Genomic DNA, 22,425 nt, shown 5'->3' with positions numbered 1-22,425 from the left:
CAACATAGAGGAGGGGTTATCGCATGTATACACATGCACTGACCCACACACACATACATACACACACCTCCGCTGGCATCTTGTCACAGCATGCAAACGTGGACAAAGCAGAAGGTGTACGAGCGCATATTTTTACTAAATGCAAGACCTCATTTTTGGGGCGATGAAGACCTTGGAGGGATTCTGAATGTGTGTGTGTGTGTGTGTGTATGTGTGATGCCTCCGGTGACTGACTTCACAGGGGGAGAGGCTGCACACTGTCCACTCCTCTGTCCACACACACTCTGTATAATCACGTTCCCTGTCGGGCCCTATAAATCTGCAAGGGCCCAATTAAAGATAGCCTTTAGCATGTCCACCCCTACCAGCACACACACACCCACCCACACACACACACACACACACACACACACACACACAAACACGCGTATTATAAAGAAAGAAAAAACAAAAACACTGTTCGCTTTTCATTGAATGTATATTTGACACAACATACTGCAGTGTAAAACAGGAATTATTTGACTGAAAATAAAAACAGTGTAAAACTCGTGGAAAAAAAGCTCTGCTGAAAAAGATGTTTTTGGTATTTTGGCGGCAAATCACACTCGTATGTGCAGCTCGTGTGATTTGAACCTGGACTTAAAGGTGCTACGTGAATATAAAAAGGTAGCAAGAAAGACACAAACTGTACAATTTTAAAGATCACTCAAAGATAAATTACAATTATTGCACCCTAAATGAGCTGATAGTAATGTACTAAGCAGAAGGTAGTGCATGCAAATCAAATCAAATAAAAAATTTGACAGAAATGTTGCTAAAAAATGAAGATACATCAGCAATCTGATCTCAAATTTTTAAAGCTTTAGTTGCATTCTGAATCGACAAAGTTGAAAAACTTATTCAAAGTGAATCGATGGTTTAAAATAACTAAAGTCAACACTTCATTTTTTTTTTTTTTACTTTTGGTGCTTGCCTGACATTAGATAACCTCATTAAACAAGTGCAGAAATACAAAAATACTTTCTTTTTTGCATCAAAAGCATCAATTTACAAGAAGGCACAAGGAAATTCAATAGTAATCTTTTTCTTATAGAAATGAACACCACGCTGTGTGATCATGTGTGGAGAGGACGCAGAGGGGACATATGACGTGTGTTTAGCAGGGCGGCTCGTGTTGTGACTGCTATGTAAATATCTCATTAGTTCGGGTTAATAACATTCCTGTGCTCTTGGTTGTAACATAAAAAAGACAAGATCTAAGTGCTAAAATTTCCTCGTTCACCGTCCGTCCAGCAAGAGGCTGATGAGCCTATTAAATGTCAGCCTGCAAAATTATGCAAGAGGCTAAAAGCGTTTAAGTCGGACATAAATACCAGCACACCCCGAGGATTTGATTTGGAATTATTTATGTCCCTCAGATCGGGACGAACAGGAAACAAAAGAATAATTAGACTGGCGTGCTGCGCGCCGCCCGTCTTGCACGCTCTTGTGCCCACCGAATGTGAGACGCTCACCCATTCCCCCTCAAACTTGATGGTTGTTGAACTTATTTTTAGTGTCATTTGATAAGCTTCCCTGCTTGCACAGAGACATCCCACTGACCCAGCCACTGGTCATTGTCTATACCGCTTCCCGTCAAAGCCGGCGCGCTTTGTCAGGTTTCGACTCGAATATCCATTTTGCATCTGAAGTACGGTATCCGAAGTGACTGGATCATTCGAGCCTTTTTCTTCAGCTGCTGCCCCCTTTCCTCCCCCACAGTGTTTCCGCTCACACTAACATCATTTGGGATTGGCGTCATGACAGCGCGCTTGAGATATCCACCATATATTTAAGTATATATCCCCTGCTTTTTGGGGTGAGGGAGTTGGGGGGTGGAGGGGTGGACATAATTTCTGGAAATGAACAATACTTATCCGTCCATCGCATCCGTTCCTTTAGGTTTACGTTTTGGACGTGTCGCACCGTCACCGTCGCGCGGTGTCCTCTTTTTTCCTGTGAATAACGCAGTAATAGGTCATTCAATGTCATAAGGCATAAAAAAGAGACAGCCAAGTCTTCACAGGCTGCTGCTTGCTGTTGCCTTTAATTATTTTAATTAAACTTTGATATTCTGGTGCTGAAAGAACTAGTGAGTTGTGACGCAGCCGGAGAGCCCTTGGAGGATTGAGATGGTGGGCAGAGGAGCGTCGACGCGGCTGTATCTATATCTTAAAAGTCTTAACTGATAGGCCTGTTTATGGGCTATGATGTGCTACGCCTTGCTGAGCAGAGAGCAGACTGCGCTGAAAACAGGGGCAAAAAACACCAAGCGCCATGTCAAGGTCTTAAAGGCATCAATCCCTCAAACCTAGCTGGAGATCATCGTGGTCAGGAGGCTGTCCTGCGGTCGAATAACGCTCTATTAATTTTCTTGTCCCCAGTGCATAATGAAAGGAAGGTGTCTTTAAAAAAAAAAAAAAAAAAAAAAAAAACTAAAGGCAAAGTCTTGATGCCTTCCAATACCTTGGGGCATCCTGTCTACAATTTGTCATGCGTGTGCACTTCTCAGTGTTAAAATGACAAGATAAGCCAGTCAAAGGGCAGCCGCCAGGCATCCAGCACTGCGGAAGTTGGAGAGGATTCGTGATGAGACATTGCCAAAAGGCAACGGACTTCTGCACTTGTGAGGCCCACTGGGATTATTCCGACTTCGACGCCAAAGGCAAACAGCCCCTTTTCTCCATGTTTTTTTTTCTTTCTTTTTTTTTCATTTTTTCTTTTTAGATAGCTTCCGTCTGTGTCCATGAAATGAGTTTTTTTTCCACAGAAGGCACAATATGGTCAGAATATGTTAAGCCTTTGGTGTGCACGAAAAGCTAACCGACTCTGAGTGCTAAGTTCTGGGGCGCCCTGTGCTTCTGCTCGACTTTTTTTTTTTTTTTTTTCCCCTTAATTAACAAAATATTTGGTCATGGAAAAAGGCAGCAAATAATTTAATGAATAAGAGTTAATATAAACATTTCACCCTGTGTGCTTCAAAGGGCGAAGGGCAGAGAACCAGTAGGGAAACTTTGTGCAGAAAGTAGAGCGGAGTGAGCAGATAGTGGTTTCAGCTGAAGGATTACAGATTTTCAAAAAAAACTGAAATTCTCCTCTTGTCCACAGCGATCAGCACGTTGGGTTTCACACAGTCGTCCTTCTCTTCTACTGATGCTGCACACGGCTGAAATTAATACACCGACCCTGAAAGACAAAAATAAATAAATAAAAAAAAATTAGAACTTTCATGATCAAGAACCATCTTATACTTTACTGCAGTTTTTTTCCAAGTACTTTTTTTCCTTCATATTGAGCATCTCTAATCATTTGCTTATTATCTCATTTACATAAAAAACTACTTTAAACAATACAAATTAAAATATGTCCAAAATAATAATGACAATAGAAAGGTTCAAGTAAAAATAAATAAAAATATCGATGTAAATATATATATATATATATATATATATATATTATTATTATTATTTTTTTAGTACATTTCTTTGGCCCAATACATCAAGAAAGCACAACAAGGGAGGTGATATTCATTAAGTGTAATAGTAACAAGTAGTCATACAGATGTAATAAATATAAAGCATAGAGTAAACACAGATAAATTCATGACAGTATAATTTAAGGACAAATTAAGTTAATCAATACCCCGATGAGCAGAAATTGTATTCAAATACAAGCAAAGCATCAATTGGTGAACCAGCAGCAGACATTCCTGTTCCCCCACCACACTGAGAATATTGACCAAAAAAGGCATCTCACTGTAGCCCCTCTGTGCATGGTCTCACCCAACATGTGTATGTGTGTGTGTGTGTGTGTGTGTGTGTGTGTGTGTGTGTGTCCAGGCAGCTGTCTCAGCCTCTCAGTGCAGCAGCAGCAGCCTGTTCACCGACAGTAGGCCGACTGGCACCAAGAGGGAGCTCTCGCACAGCGAATCCTCAACAGCCAGCAGGCCTCCGACCTCACACTAACACACAACTCTGACTCTCTTTACCTCCGTCAGTGTGTTTACATGTGCTTACTGTAACCTCATAACAACATCTTAAAGGTAGTCATTAGCCCTTGTTGGAAATTTGTCCTCTGCATCCTTTGACTTGTTATAAATATTTACTGGGCAGCGTCAGTGTTGCAAACAACTCATACTGAAAACAGTGTCTGGGTCAAGCCATAGCAGGATTATTCCTAAAGGATAGGTCCAACAGAAAATATAAAACCTCACAATTTCTAACTTCATAGCAATATCAATCCATGCACATGATCAGTGCAATGAGGGTGATTGGAATTTTGTTTGCAACACTCAAAGCAGTGAAAAATGACTCAACACGTACAACACAAACAATGTCTCAGCTGTGCCTGATGATCCACAGACCTCACTGTAAACTGTTTTTACTGGGACAATTTCTTGGTTAAAAAGTAGTTCTTTAAAAGTCTTCTTCTTCTTCTTTAAAATACAACAAGAGTGTCCTTGAGGAAAGCCATGCAATCATGGGCAAAAGCTCAAAAACAAAAAGCCTCCAATCAGCTTCAAAGTCAGGACCTTCTGGCTGCAAGTGTGAGCCTGTGAGACTCTGAGCAGGTTAAAAGATTAAATACACAACGTTAACAGAGCCACATTTTTTGGCCACATGGACGCATGCCTGAATTACTACCTGCTGTCGAAGACTTGAGACAGAAAGCATCACAGAGAGCCAGAATGATTCTAGTTTCCAAAATAACTGAAGCCACTGAAACTGAAATGAATCAGTCTGAATAAGATGGTTTCCACAGCTCAAAACATGAGAAACCTAATAAGAAAAACTGCACGCTCACACCACAGAGACTGTCCTCTCACTGTGTGTTTAGTCCAAAAAAAAGATCAGGGGCAGCTTCATAACACAAAGCAGGTCTCCTATACAAAATAAACCCTTCATAGAATAAAAATAGGCAAAAAAACTAAAAAACTAAATGTGACCACTGACCAACTACATGTACAGTAAAAACAAAACAGCACATCTAAGTATGTTTTCTGATTTCCTACCTGAACCTGGTTTCTTATGTGAATGTACTCTGGTCTCCTCTCCCTCTCGCTGTGCCTCCTGCTCTCTGGATTACCAGACTGATTAGTTGTTATTGTCCAGACCTGATCTCCAAATATCGTGTTTGGACAAGTGTGAGCATTTGCTTATCGACTACATTGGTTGTCATAGTAATAATACAGGCTATGGCACTGTAAGGACATATTTCCTGTCCAGCAAGAACAGCAACATAACATGAAATAAAAAAATAGCAAAATAGCTTTTACTTTGTCATCACAGTGCAGGACATATTTGCTGTTGCTGTATCGGCTTCTTTTGTCCCAACAGGTGTTGACTACACATTTAATTGGCTGCTATAGTCTTGCTTGACAAAGACATTTCTATACAGTTTTTTTTAATTTTTTTTTAAAACTTTTTTGGGAAAATGCATATTTTGTCATTAATAGTTACTGAAAATACTACACTGATAAAAGAACAATCTTAAAATACAACAATTTTCATAAGTACTGTATGCTTTGATTCTCCCTGAGGAGTAAGAATCAGAAGGGAGAAGCTGATATGTATCAGTATAAAAAGGTCTTTAATTGATCGGAGCCTATATTGCATTAAGCAGTTATTTGGGGGAAAAAATACAATTGGATATCATATCAATTTTGGTTGTAATTTCCAGACCAGGAAATGTGTGACTGCAAAGTTTTGAATGGCACAGAGTTTCGAGTTTAAAAGACCTGATTCACTGAATTGGCATTACAATGTGTGTACATATTTGAATTGCACATCTCTGCCTTTCTCTGTTTGAGAACAGAAAAGCACATTCTTGCACATGCATGCTTCACACAGTCCAGGTGGCTGCTTCCCATTGAGGTATTATGGAGAGAGATGACCAGGACGTTGGCTCCTGAGCTGCAGGGTGAACACAGAAGTCAGCAGCCAGTTCCTCTGGTGTGGGAGCTCTTACTGTATCTGCACTACAGTCTGGCTCCGGAGCAGAAGTGTGCACGGACCGACTGTGACGAGGGCTTTAGACAAGCTGGAGAATCCTCCATTTCTCATTATTTGGCAGGGATGGTGGGTGTTTGGTGGAGGGGTGGGGGATACGCTCCATCTCTGCATGGTAAGCCCCTCGACGTGTACCCTCTGCAACTAATCTCACACAGTCAACAAATAAGGCACATCAGATGCTGTTTTGGCCGCGGCCATCAGAGCGGCTAAGTTCAGTGGATTTTACGGGTTTTACGGTGCAGGGGCTCGGTGAGGGAAGAAGTGCTCTCTGCGGCAGCAGAATGGCAGGGGAAGCAGGGGGATCTGGTGCGAGGGCGAAGCAGGTGCAGCACAATACGGTCAAACCCATTCCAGCTCCCCTGTTCCCGGATGAGCGGGGCCTGACTTGGCAAGGAGTGCCGCCTTGTAACTGGGCCATGTTGGAGAGATGGAGGCCCACCTGTGCCACCCGGAGCGGCAGAACAATAGTCTGAATATGTCAGCATGAAATGTCAGTGAAATCTCATCAGACGGATGGGAGCGTGACTGCAGATAGACGGGTGGATGAGTCAGGTGGAGAGATGGAGAGGTGAAGAGACAAGAGGAGGGGGTGAGGCGGAGGGGTCAGAGAGAGGCATTGACTTTCCAAATGAAGACTGTGATTAATAAGGTTCATTACTGACACTCCACTGACGTTCTATTGAAATAAATGAGAATATATTGAATGGTGACATCAAATTAAACTGATTAGAACAATAATCCTGAGAGGTCCAACACATAGAAGTAGATCGTTTGCAACACATTTATAAAAATCATTGCCTAAACTAATGATTACCAACTGATTTACATTTTTTGAGTTATTCTCTGGTGTTTAAAATGACTAAATATAAAGTAATGTGCATTTTAACTTTTAAAACTTGTCTTCAATTTGGTTTTTTTGTCTAAAAAACCCCCAAAAAGATTCAGAATACAACGATTTGAGGTGGAAAAAAGCTGCAAAATGTCACTGACGAAGCTGGAACATACTGAACAAATATTTGGCTTTTTTACTTGATGAACTCCCTAAAATGATTAATCAATTATTAAAGCTGTGGATTCATTTTCTCATCAGTTTACTGACTGCTAACTGCAACACTAATACAAACATTTTGAGCAAGAACAAAGAGTTAAAATGCTGCCAAAAATTACAGGATTCTTGCATATTTCAAATTCTGTTCTCTTATGTCGTCAATAATCTGAGCAACCAAAATTATCTTCTCAAGTCCCAGCACCAACTCTGAATGTTGAATACTTCGCTAACAGGAGTTTTAGCCACCTACACTCAAGTCTTGTTAGCGGGAACCCTCGCTGCGTGTTGACAGGAGCTGCAGAGGTCCACATTTGCCCAGTCCTCAGACAACATGTTTGTCACTTGGACTGTTGGCTTGTAACTTGAGGCAGAGCTCCAGAAGTGAAGTGGAGAGAGTGTGACTGTATGTGTGTGATTTTGATTCTCATCTCTCGCAGTGTTTCGCACCCTGAGCAGCTTGAGTCCCCCAGAGCTGCAACTCTCTAAGGAGCTCCGCAGCACGAGGCTGCGAGATTCAGAAAGCAGACAGAAGCAACTTCAAGCTCAGACCAAACTCTGTACTATTTTATGCGTTTTTAAGCTCTTACACTCAAAAAAAGCAAGAAATACGGCATGAAGATTTTAAATAATAATCATTCTTGTCATAATAGTGTTTGTGAAAGTTTCTGGGAAAGAATCGATGATACTGAGGAATATTTTTTTCTAGTGGCTGAACTGTAAAAAAAAATTTGACTGCAAATTGATGGCTGACTGGGCAGCCCTGTTATTTGTACGCGTCATATAAATTATATTGACATTTCTACAATTTGTGTCACATCACATTACATGTATATTAGCTGACCATCATGTCCGGTCGTAGAGGGGATGGTGGTGGTGTGACAGCTGATGGCTGCCGAGTCAAAGACCACTGTTTGAGATGGTGTTGTAAAATTTTCAGCGTGAAACCACTGGGTAATCTTAAGGAGACGTTGGGACAATATCCAGCTGTGTTTGTGGCGACAGGATGAGGTAACCAAAATCAAAATCCAAGATATTTTCCTCACCCAAAGATAATAAGCACAGCATTGTCTCAACATAATACTAACGATTGAACATTAAGAAATGTTTCAACATATCCGTGCAGAAATGTCAACTGCAACCATTTATTCTGATGATTTGGTTAGCCTGGGTAGGGTTTGAAGAACTATAACATAATAAAATGAACATCTGGCTACAATTTAGCTCCCTAACCTCATCACAAAGTATTTATTTATTCTGCATAACATTTCTGGGTAGATGGCAATGCCTGCTCTCTTCATCTAATGTCCAAGAAAGGCAATGCTAAAGGTCCACTTCCTATTTCCTGGCTAAAGATGGGATCTGGGACAAATTCACTTGAGTCAACAATGGCTGGATGGTTGTGTAAACTCTTCATAAAACATCATACATACGCAGGAAATGCTGGCTGGCTTTATGGTTTTCATTTTATGCAAACAATCATTCACTTATTCAAGAAATTACTGAACGTAAACTATGTTTCTATTGTTGGCATGGATACCAGTAAAGATGAATTTTGAAGCGTCTGAAATGTTTGTTCTGACATCTTCAGAGTGCATGAAAAGCTTTTAGTGAGCAGGCTCAACTGTAGGTTGCAGCTGGACACATATTCCAACTCCAAAGAAGTGGAAAGTTAACATTAGTAATACTATTTATCCAGAGCTGAATCCATTCATTGTGGCAGGTTTTGAATTGAGGGTTTTTGTACAGCGGCTCCATGGTGGATGGTGCCCAAACTGTCAGTTCACCTTAAAAACCAGAACATCAACACATTTATAAAACTTCGGTATGTCATTTCTTGCATGGTGGGATCTGATCCAGAGCGTGAGTCAGGCCCTGGAAGTTACACCCATGTGTGTTTCTTCCTTTGCTTTCCTTCTCTAATTTAGAAAATAATCTAGACATCTTCTGTGATCTGTAAATTAAACAAAACTACAACTGAAAAATTAAGTCGCCATGTGTTTGTCTCATCGTGATGCTCGGAACCAGTTCGAAACGAAACTCAACATTTTTGGGAGACAAATAACAGGAAATAAACACAGCTGATGGTGAGTTAGCTCTCTTCCAAATGTTTGTATTGGATTGTCTTATTAATTGATTGTATAGTTTGTCCCATTTATGATATCATAGACGACAAAAAGATGCATGAAAGAAGGCAACCATTTAGGTTACAGAACGAATCTCCCATCTGGACTGTAGTGTGAAAACACTTGCAAGCATGAGAGTTGTAATCCAGTTGCAAGATGCTTATTTTGCAGTGATAAGCTACAGGCTTTGAAAGATTTTATTACCAGAACAGAGACTTTTTTTTCACATTAGAGCTTTGCAGCCTATACAGTAGCTTAGTTAATCGAGGGCTTACTTAATCCAACAGCAACAGGATGACTGCAACTCTCATCACATTAGTCCAACGCTTGTTTGTTGTTTTGTCAAAATGTTAATGAGCTAAACAGGAAATTTATACCATAAGAACTCATATAATGGATGTAGATGCTCCACTTTTGACTGCATGCGACTACAGTATCTACAGTATGTACTGCTGATACATGTCCACCTAAAAAGGTTTGGGAAAGGGGTTTTCAGAGATCAGGAGGAATGTTCTAGTAAGTACAAGATGAAATTAGGTACATCACCTCTGAACAAAGTGGAGACTCTACTGAGTGCCATTCTAGTTGACGATGAGCTGCACAATCAATCATTTTCAATTTTCTGATCTCTTATTAACTTTGAACTAAGAGTTGAGTTCATGCAAGTTAAAAAATGGCCACATTTTGGACAAAGATAAGCTAAACAAGCAAGTTCCTGGAGATTGAGGTAACAAGAGAGAGGGGTATGATACTGCAACAAAGGTTGCCAGTTGTGGTGGCCATGTGGCAATGCCTAATCATTTGGCTATTAAGGCAGTCTGGTTCACCATTACTTTTACAAAGTATAGTTACAAACAGGAGTCTAAAACCACATTTTTTTGTTGTAAATGTCCTCCTGGAGGATGTAGCAACAATGGTGCCATTTATGGTTTTTCTTCAGTGATCATTTCTGTCTTGACTGTATGGTAACTATGGTGGTTTTTCTTAGCCTAATCACTAATCCAGGGTTTACCAACCTGAATGAATCTTTTTTTTTTAAATCAATTAAAGCGATCCCTGCTGGTACAATCTACAATCAGTATAAAAAAAATGTACTCTTTGAATAAAAGAAGGAGTGTGAACTGTCCCTGCCTGTCGAGCTTCAGCCACCAGACATGTGTTCTGTTTTACTCTGTGCTCTCTGCCACATATTGAACAAATTAAAAGTTCAAGTTGAAGGGAGAAGCACAGCTGCACGGGGACAGAGGAGAGAGCCAGGGTGTGAGCAATCCTCCCTCCACGAGGCTGCTGGCCCTCTTCTCACAGCCCCTCGTCCACACACACACACTGCCCACACAGCGCTGCCATCTGGCCTGCTGGGAAATCAGAGCCACCTGAGACTCGGCCAAATACATGATGCTTGCTGACAACTCGGGCATCTCTTCTTATTGTAAAGAGATGAATAAAGATTATACAGGCACATAAGGTACATGGGAGGACAACATAAAAAAATTGTTACTCCTTTCACAACTGTGAAGTTAAGGAGAACCTGGAAGAGGCTGGATGAAGTTTTTTCCTGTTCCAAAACAGGAGAGAGTTTCTATCTATACCTTTATGAACTTTCCATGTTATAAATAACGCTGTGTTTACATGTATTACTAGTGCATAGGGCTAAACAAATATGAGTAAGACTTGTTATTGTTAAGAACTTTGATATGGACCTTAGCGTCTGTATCCTTCCCAAAAACATAGCCAAAAGTTAATGGACACCCATGAACAACATTACACCCATTTGTGATTGTTGAACATCTTCTAAGCCCAGGCACATAAATCTACAGGTGTAACAGCATCCACTCTGCTGGTTTCAGGCTTCAGGACACATTTGATAACCTCGCTACAGGGATTTGCTCCATTGGTGAGCATTGGTGAGCCCCAACACAGATGTTGATGGTAAGGTCTTGCTCACTGTTCATGTTCCACTTGATACAAAAAATGTTGGATGAGGCTGAGGTCAGGGCTCTGTGCAGACCAGTGAGGTTCATCCATAACAAACTGGGGAACCCATTTCTTTATGGAGCTGGCTTTTGCACAAGTGCATTGGCCTGGTGAAGTATGAACGAGACACACACAAACAGTTGTCACAAGGTTGACAGCATACTGTTATCTAAAACTTTGATTTAGATGAGAAGAGTGACCTTTATAGGGAGTTAGGGGCCCAGGCCATTAAAAAGTGCACAGAGTTGTGCACATACTTTAGGGCATAATGTATATGATGCCTTTAGTCCTAGAGACTCAAGATGGAATTATTTCTGATGTACCATTACAGAATCTCAACAGCAGCGATATTCAATTCTTATTAAGTAAATACGCTACTAGACAGCAGTTCTTGACAGTCATGTTTTCTTATTTATTTTCTGACTCATGTATGCACCATTGTAAAAACTAAAATGTTTGTTTTCTGCTTGAATTAGCTCAGAACTAAAGTTATGTACATACAGTGTAGCACATACAATCTGCCTTTAAAAACAAAATTGGTCTTTCAAAGTAAAAGTCTCTAACAATGACACAAAGGGGTTGTGAAAGAAAGAAAAGTGCTAAACAGAGTAATTTACAGAAAGTTAAACTTACATGTGTCCAACTCATTTCTTGGAACGCCCCTGCTGGTCTAGTGGCCAACAAAACATTACGGTAACATCCCTTGTTCAAATCCAGTCAGAGACCAAAAGTGGCATTATTCAAATTATGCAAAATCTGGTCGACTAATAGGTAAACAAGACTAAAAGACTGACCCAGTATCCAGTGGCATCTTTGAGTACTTGTTTAAATTGGACATGTTTAGTTTGATGCACAGCCCTACCTGTGGTTTGAAGTTTGACTAAACTTTAGTGAACATGTGACTCCGGAGTTAAGGCCCTTTGAATGATGGAGACACTGTAGTGTTGTACAGTCCGATGTGCCTTTTAACAGTTAAACTTAGTTTCAAACTATAGGCTATAACAGTGTAATACAAATATATGATGTTCATGTTAAGTCAGACAATAACCCTCATACCATCATCCTAAAAGAACAGCAATAACAAACATTTACCATCAAAACTGATGATGATATACAGTAAAAATCCACCCTCTTGCAGCATATTTACATCTTAAGCTTTTCAAACAGCAACACCGCCTCCAATAGTTTCAGTGTGAGTAAAGTAGTGGTTGATGGGCAATCAGGCTCTGACGGCTACTTGACTGACCCTGGGAGCAGAGAGGGAGTGAGCGACAGCTTGCAGTAAAAAGTTATGCTAGCAGGCAGCAGCATATGGTCTGCAGACTGTCAGAGCGTCACTGGCTCCCATTTCCTGCAGATAAGAGAATATTTTACTGAGTGTAGAAAAGAGAAACTGATGGTTAAGAACGAGGTCAGGTTCTTTGCATTTCTGATTGAGGTTTCCACAGCCATTTGGAAACAACGTTGATCAGATGGGAGCTTGATGAGAGCTTACTGAAGTGCTTTTTCACTTCAAATTATTTTGGTATGGCCAGGAGAACTGCCTTCCTCCTTACATCTACAAACGCTTGCATCGTCAGGTAAAGGGTTAGCCAAGGCAGAGCCAGAATTGCAGTTTATTATTGGTGACAGCAAGTCGTCTGCTTTTGCAAAACATGAGTAAAGAAAGATGCTCGCCTGAGTTTCAGAACATGCTTCAAACACCTACAACATTTTTATGGTGCTGAAGAGCCAGACTCTGTCTTTTTGGCATAGCTATAGTTGGAACTCCAAATACTGCAAGTACAGGTATATAACTTGGAAATAAATTCTGCTTCTTTGTGCAGGTTCACTTTAAGTTTGCCCCTGAAAGGTCAGATTCTGCCACATAAATATATACTTGTGGTTTTAGGGCTTCAGAGTGTTGCTTAAAGGCACTTCAGAAAGGGACATGCTTGCCAACATGCCTTTCAACTGAAGGCCTACAAGGCCATCTGCTGCATCATATCATTTGCAAATGTTCTATTCTGTTTCCTGTCAACCTGTACCTGTTCACTCCAGTCAGTGTAAATAATACTGCCAGCTAAATGTCTAAAAATGAAACAGCTCTTGACTCTGTATCAGCTGTCTGTTGTTGCAGGGATAAGTGGTATCTCCTGAAGCTTGAAAATGGAGGATGCAGTACTGTAGGTGCAGCTGTTTCCTGCCGGGGCCTCCTGCTTGCTTCCACCCCCCCCACCCTCTCTGGTTTTGTCAGAGTAAGTGCACATCATTGGCAGCTAAAAGCTCTGGGCACCGTCCCTCTGGTTGTTCCAGAGAAATGCCAATCGTTTTGGCGTCGACGGGGCCCTCACAGACGGCGCAGGAAGGCACAGATGGCACTAATGGACGAGCAGAATCCAACCGAGGGACCGGGACAGAGCCACACCGGAGCGCCGTCCAAATAACTGTAGTGTGAATGTACTGTATGGCCAACGCGCCGCTCTGCTCTAGCGGGGATGATGCCACGGCAATGCGGCATAAAGAATTTAAAATGATAAAATAATCATAAGAGAGGGAGATCGTGGGAGGATCAGCGTGGAGTGGTGCCAGGAGGATCAGACAGAGGAGAGATTGTTCTTGGGCTGATATATGCTGAAGTGAGTTAGACAGACCTCGTCCAAGTCAACCTACTGCAGCCAGACAACTGGGTTTACAGCTAATGGACTGACTGAGACACTGTCTGTCAAGGAAGAGCCAGTTTATAGACTGCACCTTCTCCTGGTACAATGGTACTTTTATACAACGTGTGAGCCAGCTGATAGTCTGTTTTACGACCTGTGAGGCGATAGACTTACATTTAGACTTTTTTTTGTCACCCAAATCTTTCCCTCCATTTCCCACGTGATGCCCACATGCAGCAGATCTTAACATTTGTTGTGTAAAGCATTGACAAAAAACATTACCGTGTGCACCACTCTCTTTTTTAGCTCGTAGTGCTAAGCAGATGCTTGTAGGAAGAACTAGTCACAGCTTTAAGTGGTGCTAAGAGGCCTCTGAAAACCCGTTTGGAGCTCTGTGTTCTTTTGATAAAAGTTTAAATACTTCTGAAGGGTCACGGCACCTTAAGTTTGAGCCTTTTTCAGCCAACTCTGTGGTTTCTAAAAATGCAAGCGGTCTTATGAGCTGAGAGGAAAAGCACATAGGTGGGCAGATTGGAAAAATCGTAGCGTGACATTTTAAAATTCTGCAAACCACCAAAACAGCACTATATGGATACAAGTATTTCAGGCGCTAGTTGGCAATAGAAAATACTGTTAAACAAAGATGACACAAGTAAGATGCTAAGTTATAGTTCACTTTGGATGAAAACATGCAAACTCCAGCATCACCCAAATTCCACTAAAGAAAAAAGAAAAACAGGCCAGTTCAGCACTGGACACACAGCTGTTCAGTGTCCCAAAAGCTCAGATCTGCCGTGCAACACACTCAGACAGCATGTGCAACCCTTCTGACCAGGGATTCCAAACACAAACCACAAATAAAGAGGGGGCCATTTGTTAATTTTGTCTTCTGTGTGCCACAGTGTATCAGCGTCCGTAGAGAGCCGGTGGGCTCATCTGTACTTTTAAATTACGTGTCATCGCCACAGCCGTTCTCCCAGTGAGGCCAGGAGAGACGCCACAAACACTCAGAACTGCACTCAAAACATAAGCTCTCATCATGTCTCGGGGCCACGGCCCTATCAACAAACATCGCTTATATTTGGCTAAATAAAGTCTGTGTAATATTTGCCTGTTAATACTTCACCATAAAATTTGTCTGTTTTATGCTAAATGGAATGAACCTCGCTGTTGCTTAAACCTCAGGGTTTTTAAAGGCACACACACAAACATAACTGATGATAAAATATGTATTAGCATGACTTCAGTGTCTCGTTCACAGACACAAAGCAGAATTTATCCCCTGTAGCAAACAATTCAATCACTGCAGATATTAAAAGAGGTGCAGGGGCTGGATGAAGAAGCACTTTACATGTGCATATAAGATGCCCAACATTCTCTTTCTGATCAGGTGCAACATCTTTTAACACTGCAGTGATATTTGCTGTGTGAAATTTTTAAACAGTAGTGACAACTTGCATGGATTGACTGCTGCAGCATTTTCTCTGTAACATCAAGTCCCACTAACGTTCTCCCTGTTCTGGTGGTCGATATTACAGGAAGTCTTGAGTGATGCATCTTTTCTCACTGCTGCAGAAGATATTAGCTTTTAGAACTGTGTTTTTAAATAAAATAAATCTACTTACAGCTTACTGGCACTATAAAGTAGCAGCTTCACAAGACTTCACAAGACTTGACAGTGAAATTCAACTATTTGCTTGCAGTCACATTTCTGATGTTGACAAGGAATCATAACTTTTTAGTAAAATGCTCTTTCACTCATGACTCCAGCATTGTTTCAGCTAGTGCAACTAGTGCTTCAGTTTAACTGTCTGACCTGTAACTACAGTACACTGTTTTTATAACAGGCCCTTCAAAAGCAGCCAGCCTTTACCGTCTGCATCTACAATCAGACAGCCTATAATATTAATCATTCCTTCCTATTTTAAGACTTGAAGGGATTTTTTTTTCCAAAAAATAAATATGCTGGGTATCCATTTGGTCTAAACTTTGTTGCCTTAAATTCATCTGTCAATATTTCAAAAACACAGATGATTCAATCTTCAAAAACCTATTTGTAAACAAAGGTTTTAAGATGACTCATTAGCAGCAATGTGCTTTACTTCCATGCCAGTCGTGTTTTTGTCAGAGTAGGCAGATATATTTTCAAGTGCTGAAGATCTCATTTTGGAATGAAACTCTTTGATTGGCCTCAATTTTTGGACAGTGTCCCTTTAATGTGTGTAAATGTGAGAGTGGGTGTGTGTTACTACTCGGGTTCCCTGCATGGTTCCCCCTCTTCCCCCTCCACCAGCGGCATGCTGGACGGGGTCACATGTGATCTGCTCTTAGCAGAGATGCAGGCCATGCGACAGGGAGGGCCAGTAATTGGAGTGAGCTGTCAAGACGGGGCGGTGTGTTTGTGTGTGTGTGTGTTGTGCACGTGCCAGAGAGGCTGCCCTCCTACAGGGTGGCACATATTAAAGTCCCTGATGAGACTAATGCAGGAGGAAATGGGTTTGGCGTTGCGCCCGGTCGAGAGGTGAAAAAGGAGGCTGGTCTGGGTCAACCGTGACCTGAAATGAATCTGGAGCAAGAGCGAGAAAAAGAAGAAGACGATTTCTGTGTGTTTGTCTTTCATGTGTGTAATCCTGAATTGTTAATTTTTGTAATTGTTCCTCTCGATTTGATTTGCAATGAATATTCATATTTTACCAAGATATTCCTTAAAAAAAAAAAGAAGAAGAAAAAAAAAAAAAAAATTCTGTTCCCCAAATCTAAAAAAGCAACATCTCATATTTGTATCATTACTGAATCATTGATCCTTCAGACGCAATTAGCAAGAGAGAGATCACAGCCCTGGATTCTCTTTAAAGAGTTAATCAACAAATTAAAGATGCAGATTTGCAGCTAATGACGTGCCGACGTGAACTGCCAAAAACATGCAGCGCTTTCCTGCAGTTGACATGATTAACAACAATTACAAAAAAGGTAAAACAAAGGAATTAATGGAAAATTGTGTCTAATCAAAGACACAAAGGACGTAATTGCGCTGTGTGTTGATGAATTAATTACTATTAGTCTCTCTGACAATTCTGGTTTATTTTATCTTTGCCAGTACATGAACATCTGTAGCTGCCTTATTAGTGTTTGGCTCTGACAGACAAAAAAGTTACTTGTGGAACACATCAAGTCTTTATGAATTGTTTAACCAATTAGTCTGCCTGATTTGGGGTATTGAAGGTTTTCTCCTTTATTTCGTCTTTTAATAATTATAATAATCCCTGTTTATTCTTATTCTAAAGTAAACTGATGTTTCTTTTCATTTTTCATCACGAAATGTAAGATTTTAAAATGTGTGGATGTGAGGTAAGGTATTAACATCTACTCACTTTCACTCATGTCCTGGTATCAGTGTGAATAATCTTGAAAACAACTGATTATGTGTGGAAAAATCACCCTCATCTTAAAATGTACACAATTCCCTAATTATATTAATTGTTTTGACCTACAAGTTAGATTTCGTCATTTGAAAACTCCATTTCGTTTAACCTTTTAACCTAAATGTATTTAAAGCTAAAAGAAGCAAAGAGTTTATGGCAAAACACACAATTAACTTAAAAACCCAGATACTTGATATTTTTTCCCGAGCATTTTGAACATCCACTTTGTGTTGTTGTGCTGAATATTTCAAGGCTGTTCTGCTTATTTAGCAGAGCTCATCGTTGATTTACACTAAAGGTTCTGTGTTCATAATTCACAACCAAAATCTGTCTCCATGTTCAAAGTTAAATCTGATTTTACAGCAAAAATTCCAGCTTTAAATCTCAACAGGAGAAAAGTTGTTATTTACGAGGCTGTAAACTAACAGGGTGGAAACAGAAGCGAGCGGCGGCGGCCTGCTACGCTGGGTGGAAAGGCTCGGTGATAAAGCATCTTGTTAGCTCTACTGAGGAAAATATGCTTATCAAGCCGCATGTTAATACAAGCAGTAAATAATGTGATCATCGGCCAGCGATGCTGGAAATATAACAGCGTGAAGGAGCCTGAAGCCACGCTGACTACAGGGAGGTGTTGTGTGTGTGTGTTTTTTTAAACATGGGCTACAAACTGTGAGAACTGGGTTAATGTGACCTGAGCAGTGAAGACATTAGCAGCAACACACACTGGGTGGACCGACAACAGGCATTTTACCAAACACACACACATACACAGGGCTCACAAAACCTCAGACAGCTGTGTAAAGGCAAGGTACATGAATAAAAATGTAACGTGATAAATCAGTGCACAAGACAAACTATAAACAGAATATTAAGTCAGTCTTAATGGATGTCTGCTACTGGGCAGAATTAACATTCAGGTTTTGTTTTTGCTGCTTTCAGGGGGAACTGAAACCGCAAAGTGAGCAAAAATGAATAAAATAATGCACACGTTTGCTCCCAATGTGTCATTTTTTTAACTGAATTATCTGATCTTCACTTGAGGGACACATTTTGAATGTATGCATGTTTTGACTAGGCAGTAAGTCAATGTAACTGTTTTTCATCTTTCAGCAGAATCATATCGAGGCGATACAATCGTGTCATATGATTGTGTCACCAATTCATTTTGTCCAAATTAATGATTTAGAAGAAGGTGTAAATAACCAGTTAGTTCAAAAAAAGTTGTTACGGTTTTTATTTTAAATACAGAAAATGAAAAGTTAAACACATTTAAGTGCTTTGAACATCATTTAGATTTTACTGTGTATGCCATTTTTAGATAGTTGAATACCCATGGGTAATTACAGAAATTTGAAAGACTACCTTTGAGTATTTTGCAACATGTAAGTGGAATAAATCACAAATAAATTTAAATGTATATGTCCTGTTTTATTGGGGGATGCAAAATTTTTAAATTTGAACAAATTCAGAGAGATTTTTTTTCTTTTCTTTTAATTCCAAATATTTGTGGACATTAAAAGCCATTAAGCTGCAATAAAATCTGTTCTTGACTATTAGGAAGCAGAAAAACAACACTACTGCACCACCATCTTACTAAGCTGTTTTAGCTGATATTGCTAATGTGGTGGCTAACAGCCTTCTTCAACATTCAATGTACATTATTCACTCTTCTTTTAGATCTGGTCTTTGGCCACAAGTTGCTAACTTTGTTTGTTTGTGAGAGCTTGAAGGACTCTACAATACAGTCTATTTGCAGCTTCGTTAATAAAAGAAGGAAGAAAAAGCAGTTTATCTCTGTGTAGAGCTTCTGATTAATGTTAATTCACTGTGAATCGGGCACCACAAGCCATTTTTACACCTGATCTCTGTTCCTTTAACCACACATGTCCCTGCTGGCATCAGACACAATCTTGCATTACAAACTTTCCCACTCCAGTGTGTTTCCATCATGCTGTCGTCCTCTGAGCTTATCTTAAGTCTCACTAAAGAGGAAATAACACAAAGAATCACAGAATTGAAAGAACAGAAAACAAATGAACAGACTGGAGCTCGTTAGTTTTGATTAAAACAAACCAACAAATCGAATACGGCAAGTAAATACTCCATAGCAGGAATCGTCTTTCTCTGTGAGCTTCTTAAAAGCTTCTCAAAAGTGCACACCAACAGTTAAGGCACACAGGTGTTAAGTTTCTTGACAATATCACGCTTTTGGTGTAATACATTATTTTTGCAATAAATCTTGGGGCTTCTCATTTTCAGTCCCATCAGTTCTCCAAACTCAAAATGCATCAACCACTACACAAACATATGTAGAGATATGACCCTCTATGACTGCAGGAAGTTTGCCAGGAACATTTTTTGGAACACAGAACTTTTACCTGCATCTTCCTTTCCATCTCTATACATGTACATTTATCAAATTGTCTTAATATATTAAGCTGTTAAAATGCAATTTTACTTTTTTTTTAGTTTTGGTTCATGGCTAAAAAATGCATGCAAATGTTTGATCCAAAATGAAAAGGTCACATTTTAATCCGTTATCTTCACTGTGCTTGAATTGCGAAAAAAACATCATACAAAGTTGACTAAAACTTGCTGGATTAGTTTCTGAGATTGTTTGGTGAGAAAGGCCCACCTCAATCCCTGATGTTTTATTATTTATTGTACCCAATAGCCCCTCTAGAGCTGTTCTTACAAGCTCACTGCTGATGCTTTGAGACTAAACTATGTTGAGTAATGCACAGTGTAAAATCAGTGAGTGTATCTTAAGAAATCCACAGGGTGCCACACACTTAGCGGAGGTCTTGGGGTGTACTACACTGCAATCAATCCAGATAAAAACAACTGCTGTGTGCCTCTGTGGTACATCTGCTTTTTTTAAGGGACCGCCCTCTTAAGCTGCACTGCAGTTCTCACGACTGTCCTTAACACTCTTGGCTCCGATCATGAAAAAAACAACTGTGAACTTGAGTCAACTCTGGTTGACCTGGGAGTTGGTAGAAGAATGGGGGTGGGTGAGTTGATTTGCAGTATGATGAATCGTCGCACAGCACGCTCAAACCTTCCCCGAGGCCCAGCAGTGAAATTAACAAGTTTGGCAGGCCGACGTTGCCCTCTGAGGCGGACACCGAGTGTTGCTTTGCGAGAGGAAGGCGGGCACTGCCTCTTTGTCTCAATGGAGACAAATCTTGGGCGGACTGTTTGTTTGGGGAAGGGGTGTGAACGGCGCACAAGTCCATCAAATCAATTAGAGTCTTATGCAGAGACGGCCTGGCTTGGCCTGGGCTGAAGGAGCTTGGCCCGATCTTTTGTGAGGGGTTATGTGAGTCAGAGTGTTGCCACAGCCAACAGTCATGACTCGTGTACTCACAACACCAGTACGAGCGGAGGGAGGAGGGGTGAAAAGCTTGCATATGGCCAGAGCCAGTGTGTCACATTTGGGCTACAGTTCACATTGGGCTCAGATGCTCACACCAATGAACTCGTGAGGATTGTCGAGCTGCAACACTGCGGCCTTGTTTGAGGGTGAGATTTACCAGCTTAGAAGCGATGGGTAGAAAACCACACTACGTGTACACTGACAAAACCAACTGCATACATTTATCCTCCATCTTATCCTTAGAACTGCAGAGTGTTTACGTCTAACGGTGCAAGGATTTCACAAACATGCAACAAATACTTTTCTGAAGTTTTTATGCAGGATGAATGCAAGATAAATACATTTTCTGGGTGTGTTTCCATAGAATTGGCATGGTTAAAAGGGCAGAAAGGAAGGAATGTAACTGCAAACAGTTATGAAGAAAAAAAAAATTATAACACCTGCAAAATGACAGTTTATCTAACGATTTTATATGCCAAAACAAGCAGAAATGTAAATTTCCTGCGAAAGTACAAAAGCTTTTTGTTTTTATCTCCTCATGTAAAGCTTCGAGAGGTCACACTTTACTCACATATTTGTGTAACACTCACAGTGATCCTGGATGAGGGAGGTAGTATTCCTGTCTGTCAATAATCGCGCTCGGATCTCTTCCAGATCAGCGTCAACTCAACACATCAACTAACCACCATGTGATTTCTCAGGTGATGGAGGCTTTCTCACCTTGACTTTCTAGTTACGAATATACGCAGGTTAATCTGTTCACACTTTCCAAACGTGTCTGGTTTTCCTTTTCCCTCTTTGAAAATGTGCAATCAACAGACAAACGTTATTCTGCTCGAAGCCAATGACTGCATTTCATGGCTTCACTGAGCGGCAGTGTGCAGATGTGTTTTTTAGTACAGTTAAAGGAGGCAACTTTGTGGATGCACCTATAGTACTAGTAGTGAGTAATTAGTAATAAGTTATTGACATTAATACATGGTAGGGTATATTAAAGCAATTTTGATTTATCTTTCTCTTTCGGAACAAACTGTAGAGCCTGTTAGAGAGTGGGATTTTCTGGAGGTTATATCAGTGCTGCTCAATTGCGTCATGTGTGGCTATTATTTTGAATTTAGATGTCTCCCTATGAGGTTTTGTAGCATTAATAACAATACCACAGTCAAAATCCACACAGCTGCAACATTAAGGTCACATAAACATACAAAAACCTTCTTTAGGTGTAGCATGGGTTTGCTGCAAAGACAATATCAACAGCTCACTCAGTCAGTTTCTAGTCTCCAAATGTCAGCGTCCACACATGAAAAGGATTTTCCTGTTACTACACTTTTTGTGATTTAAATCCCTGCAGTAACACTGATTGCACTGTTTAATTAAGTAGGTTTTCAAGCTCTGCAGTGGGTCAACACTCATTTCAACTTCCGCTGCTGCCATGAGCACGAATCTGAGTGCGATTTGCATTATGTTAATTTATTTGCATATGTTGGGAACTACAGACATTCACAGTTGCCTGAAGCCTCATCTCAAACACTCAGTATTAAGTGTAATTATTCACCAGTGTTGGGCGACTCCATTCTCTACTGCGCGGCATTAAAAAGGCTAATATAACTGCTGTTTTCCTAATGGCGAGGTTGGTGGCCATGTATTTCATTACTATGTGCATACTGGAAGTCTCAGAGGATATTTCACCAGGAGGACCCACATATGATGTTACATTAACTGGCCGAGAGCATTTCGTTGCAAGTTTCCAAGTTTTTTGGGGAGTCAAGCTGTACTGTTAGGGTGAC

The 22,425-nt window shown here is 40.5% G+C and overlaps 1 protein-coding gene across 1 annotated transcript in view; it reads right to left on the bottom strand.

Annotated features, from left to right (window-relative positions):
• Window positions 1-459: 459 nt before the first annotated feature.
• Window positions 460-22,425, bottom strand: part of antxr2a (ANTXR cell adhesion molecule 2a) — an 81,349-nt gene continuing 59,383 nt past the window's right edge. The window contains exon 17 of the mRNA XM_084360183.1: window positions 460-3,225. Within this exon, the coding sequence (XP_084216309.1) occupies window positions 3,187-3,225 (39 nt within the window). The 3' untranslated portion in view covers window positions 460-3,186. The remainder of the gene's footprint in view (window positions 3,226-22,425) is intronic.

Source organism: Pagrus pagrus, assembly GCF_965226575.1.
Source record: "Pagrus pagrus genome assembly, chromosome: 8".
NCBI classification, from domain to species: domain Eukaryota; kingdom Metazoa; phylum Chordata; class Actinopteri; order Spariformes; family Sparidae; genus Pagrus; species Pagrus pagrus.
Note: the sequence above shows the minus strand (reverse complement) of the source record. Positions and strands in the feature narration are given on the sequence as shown.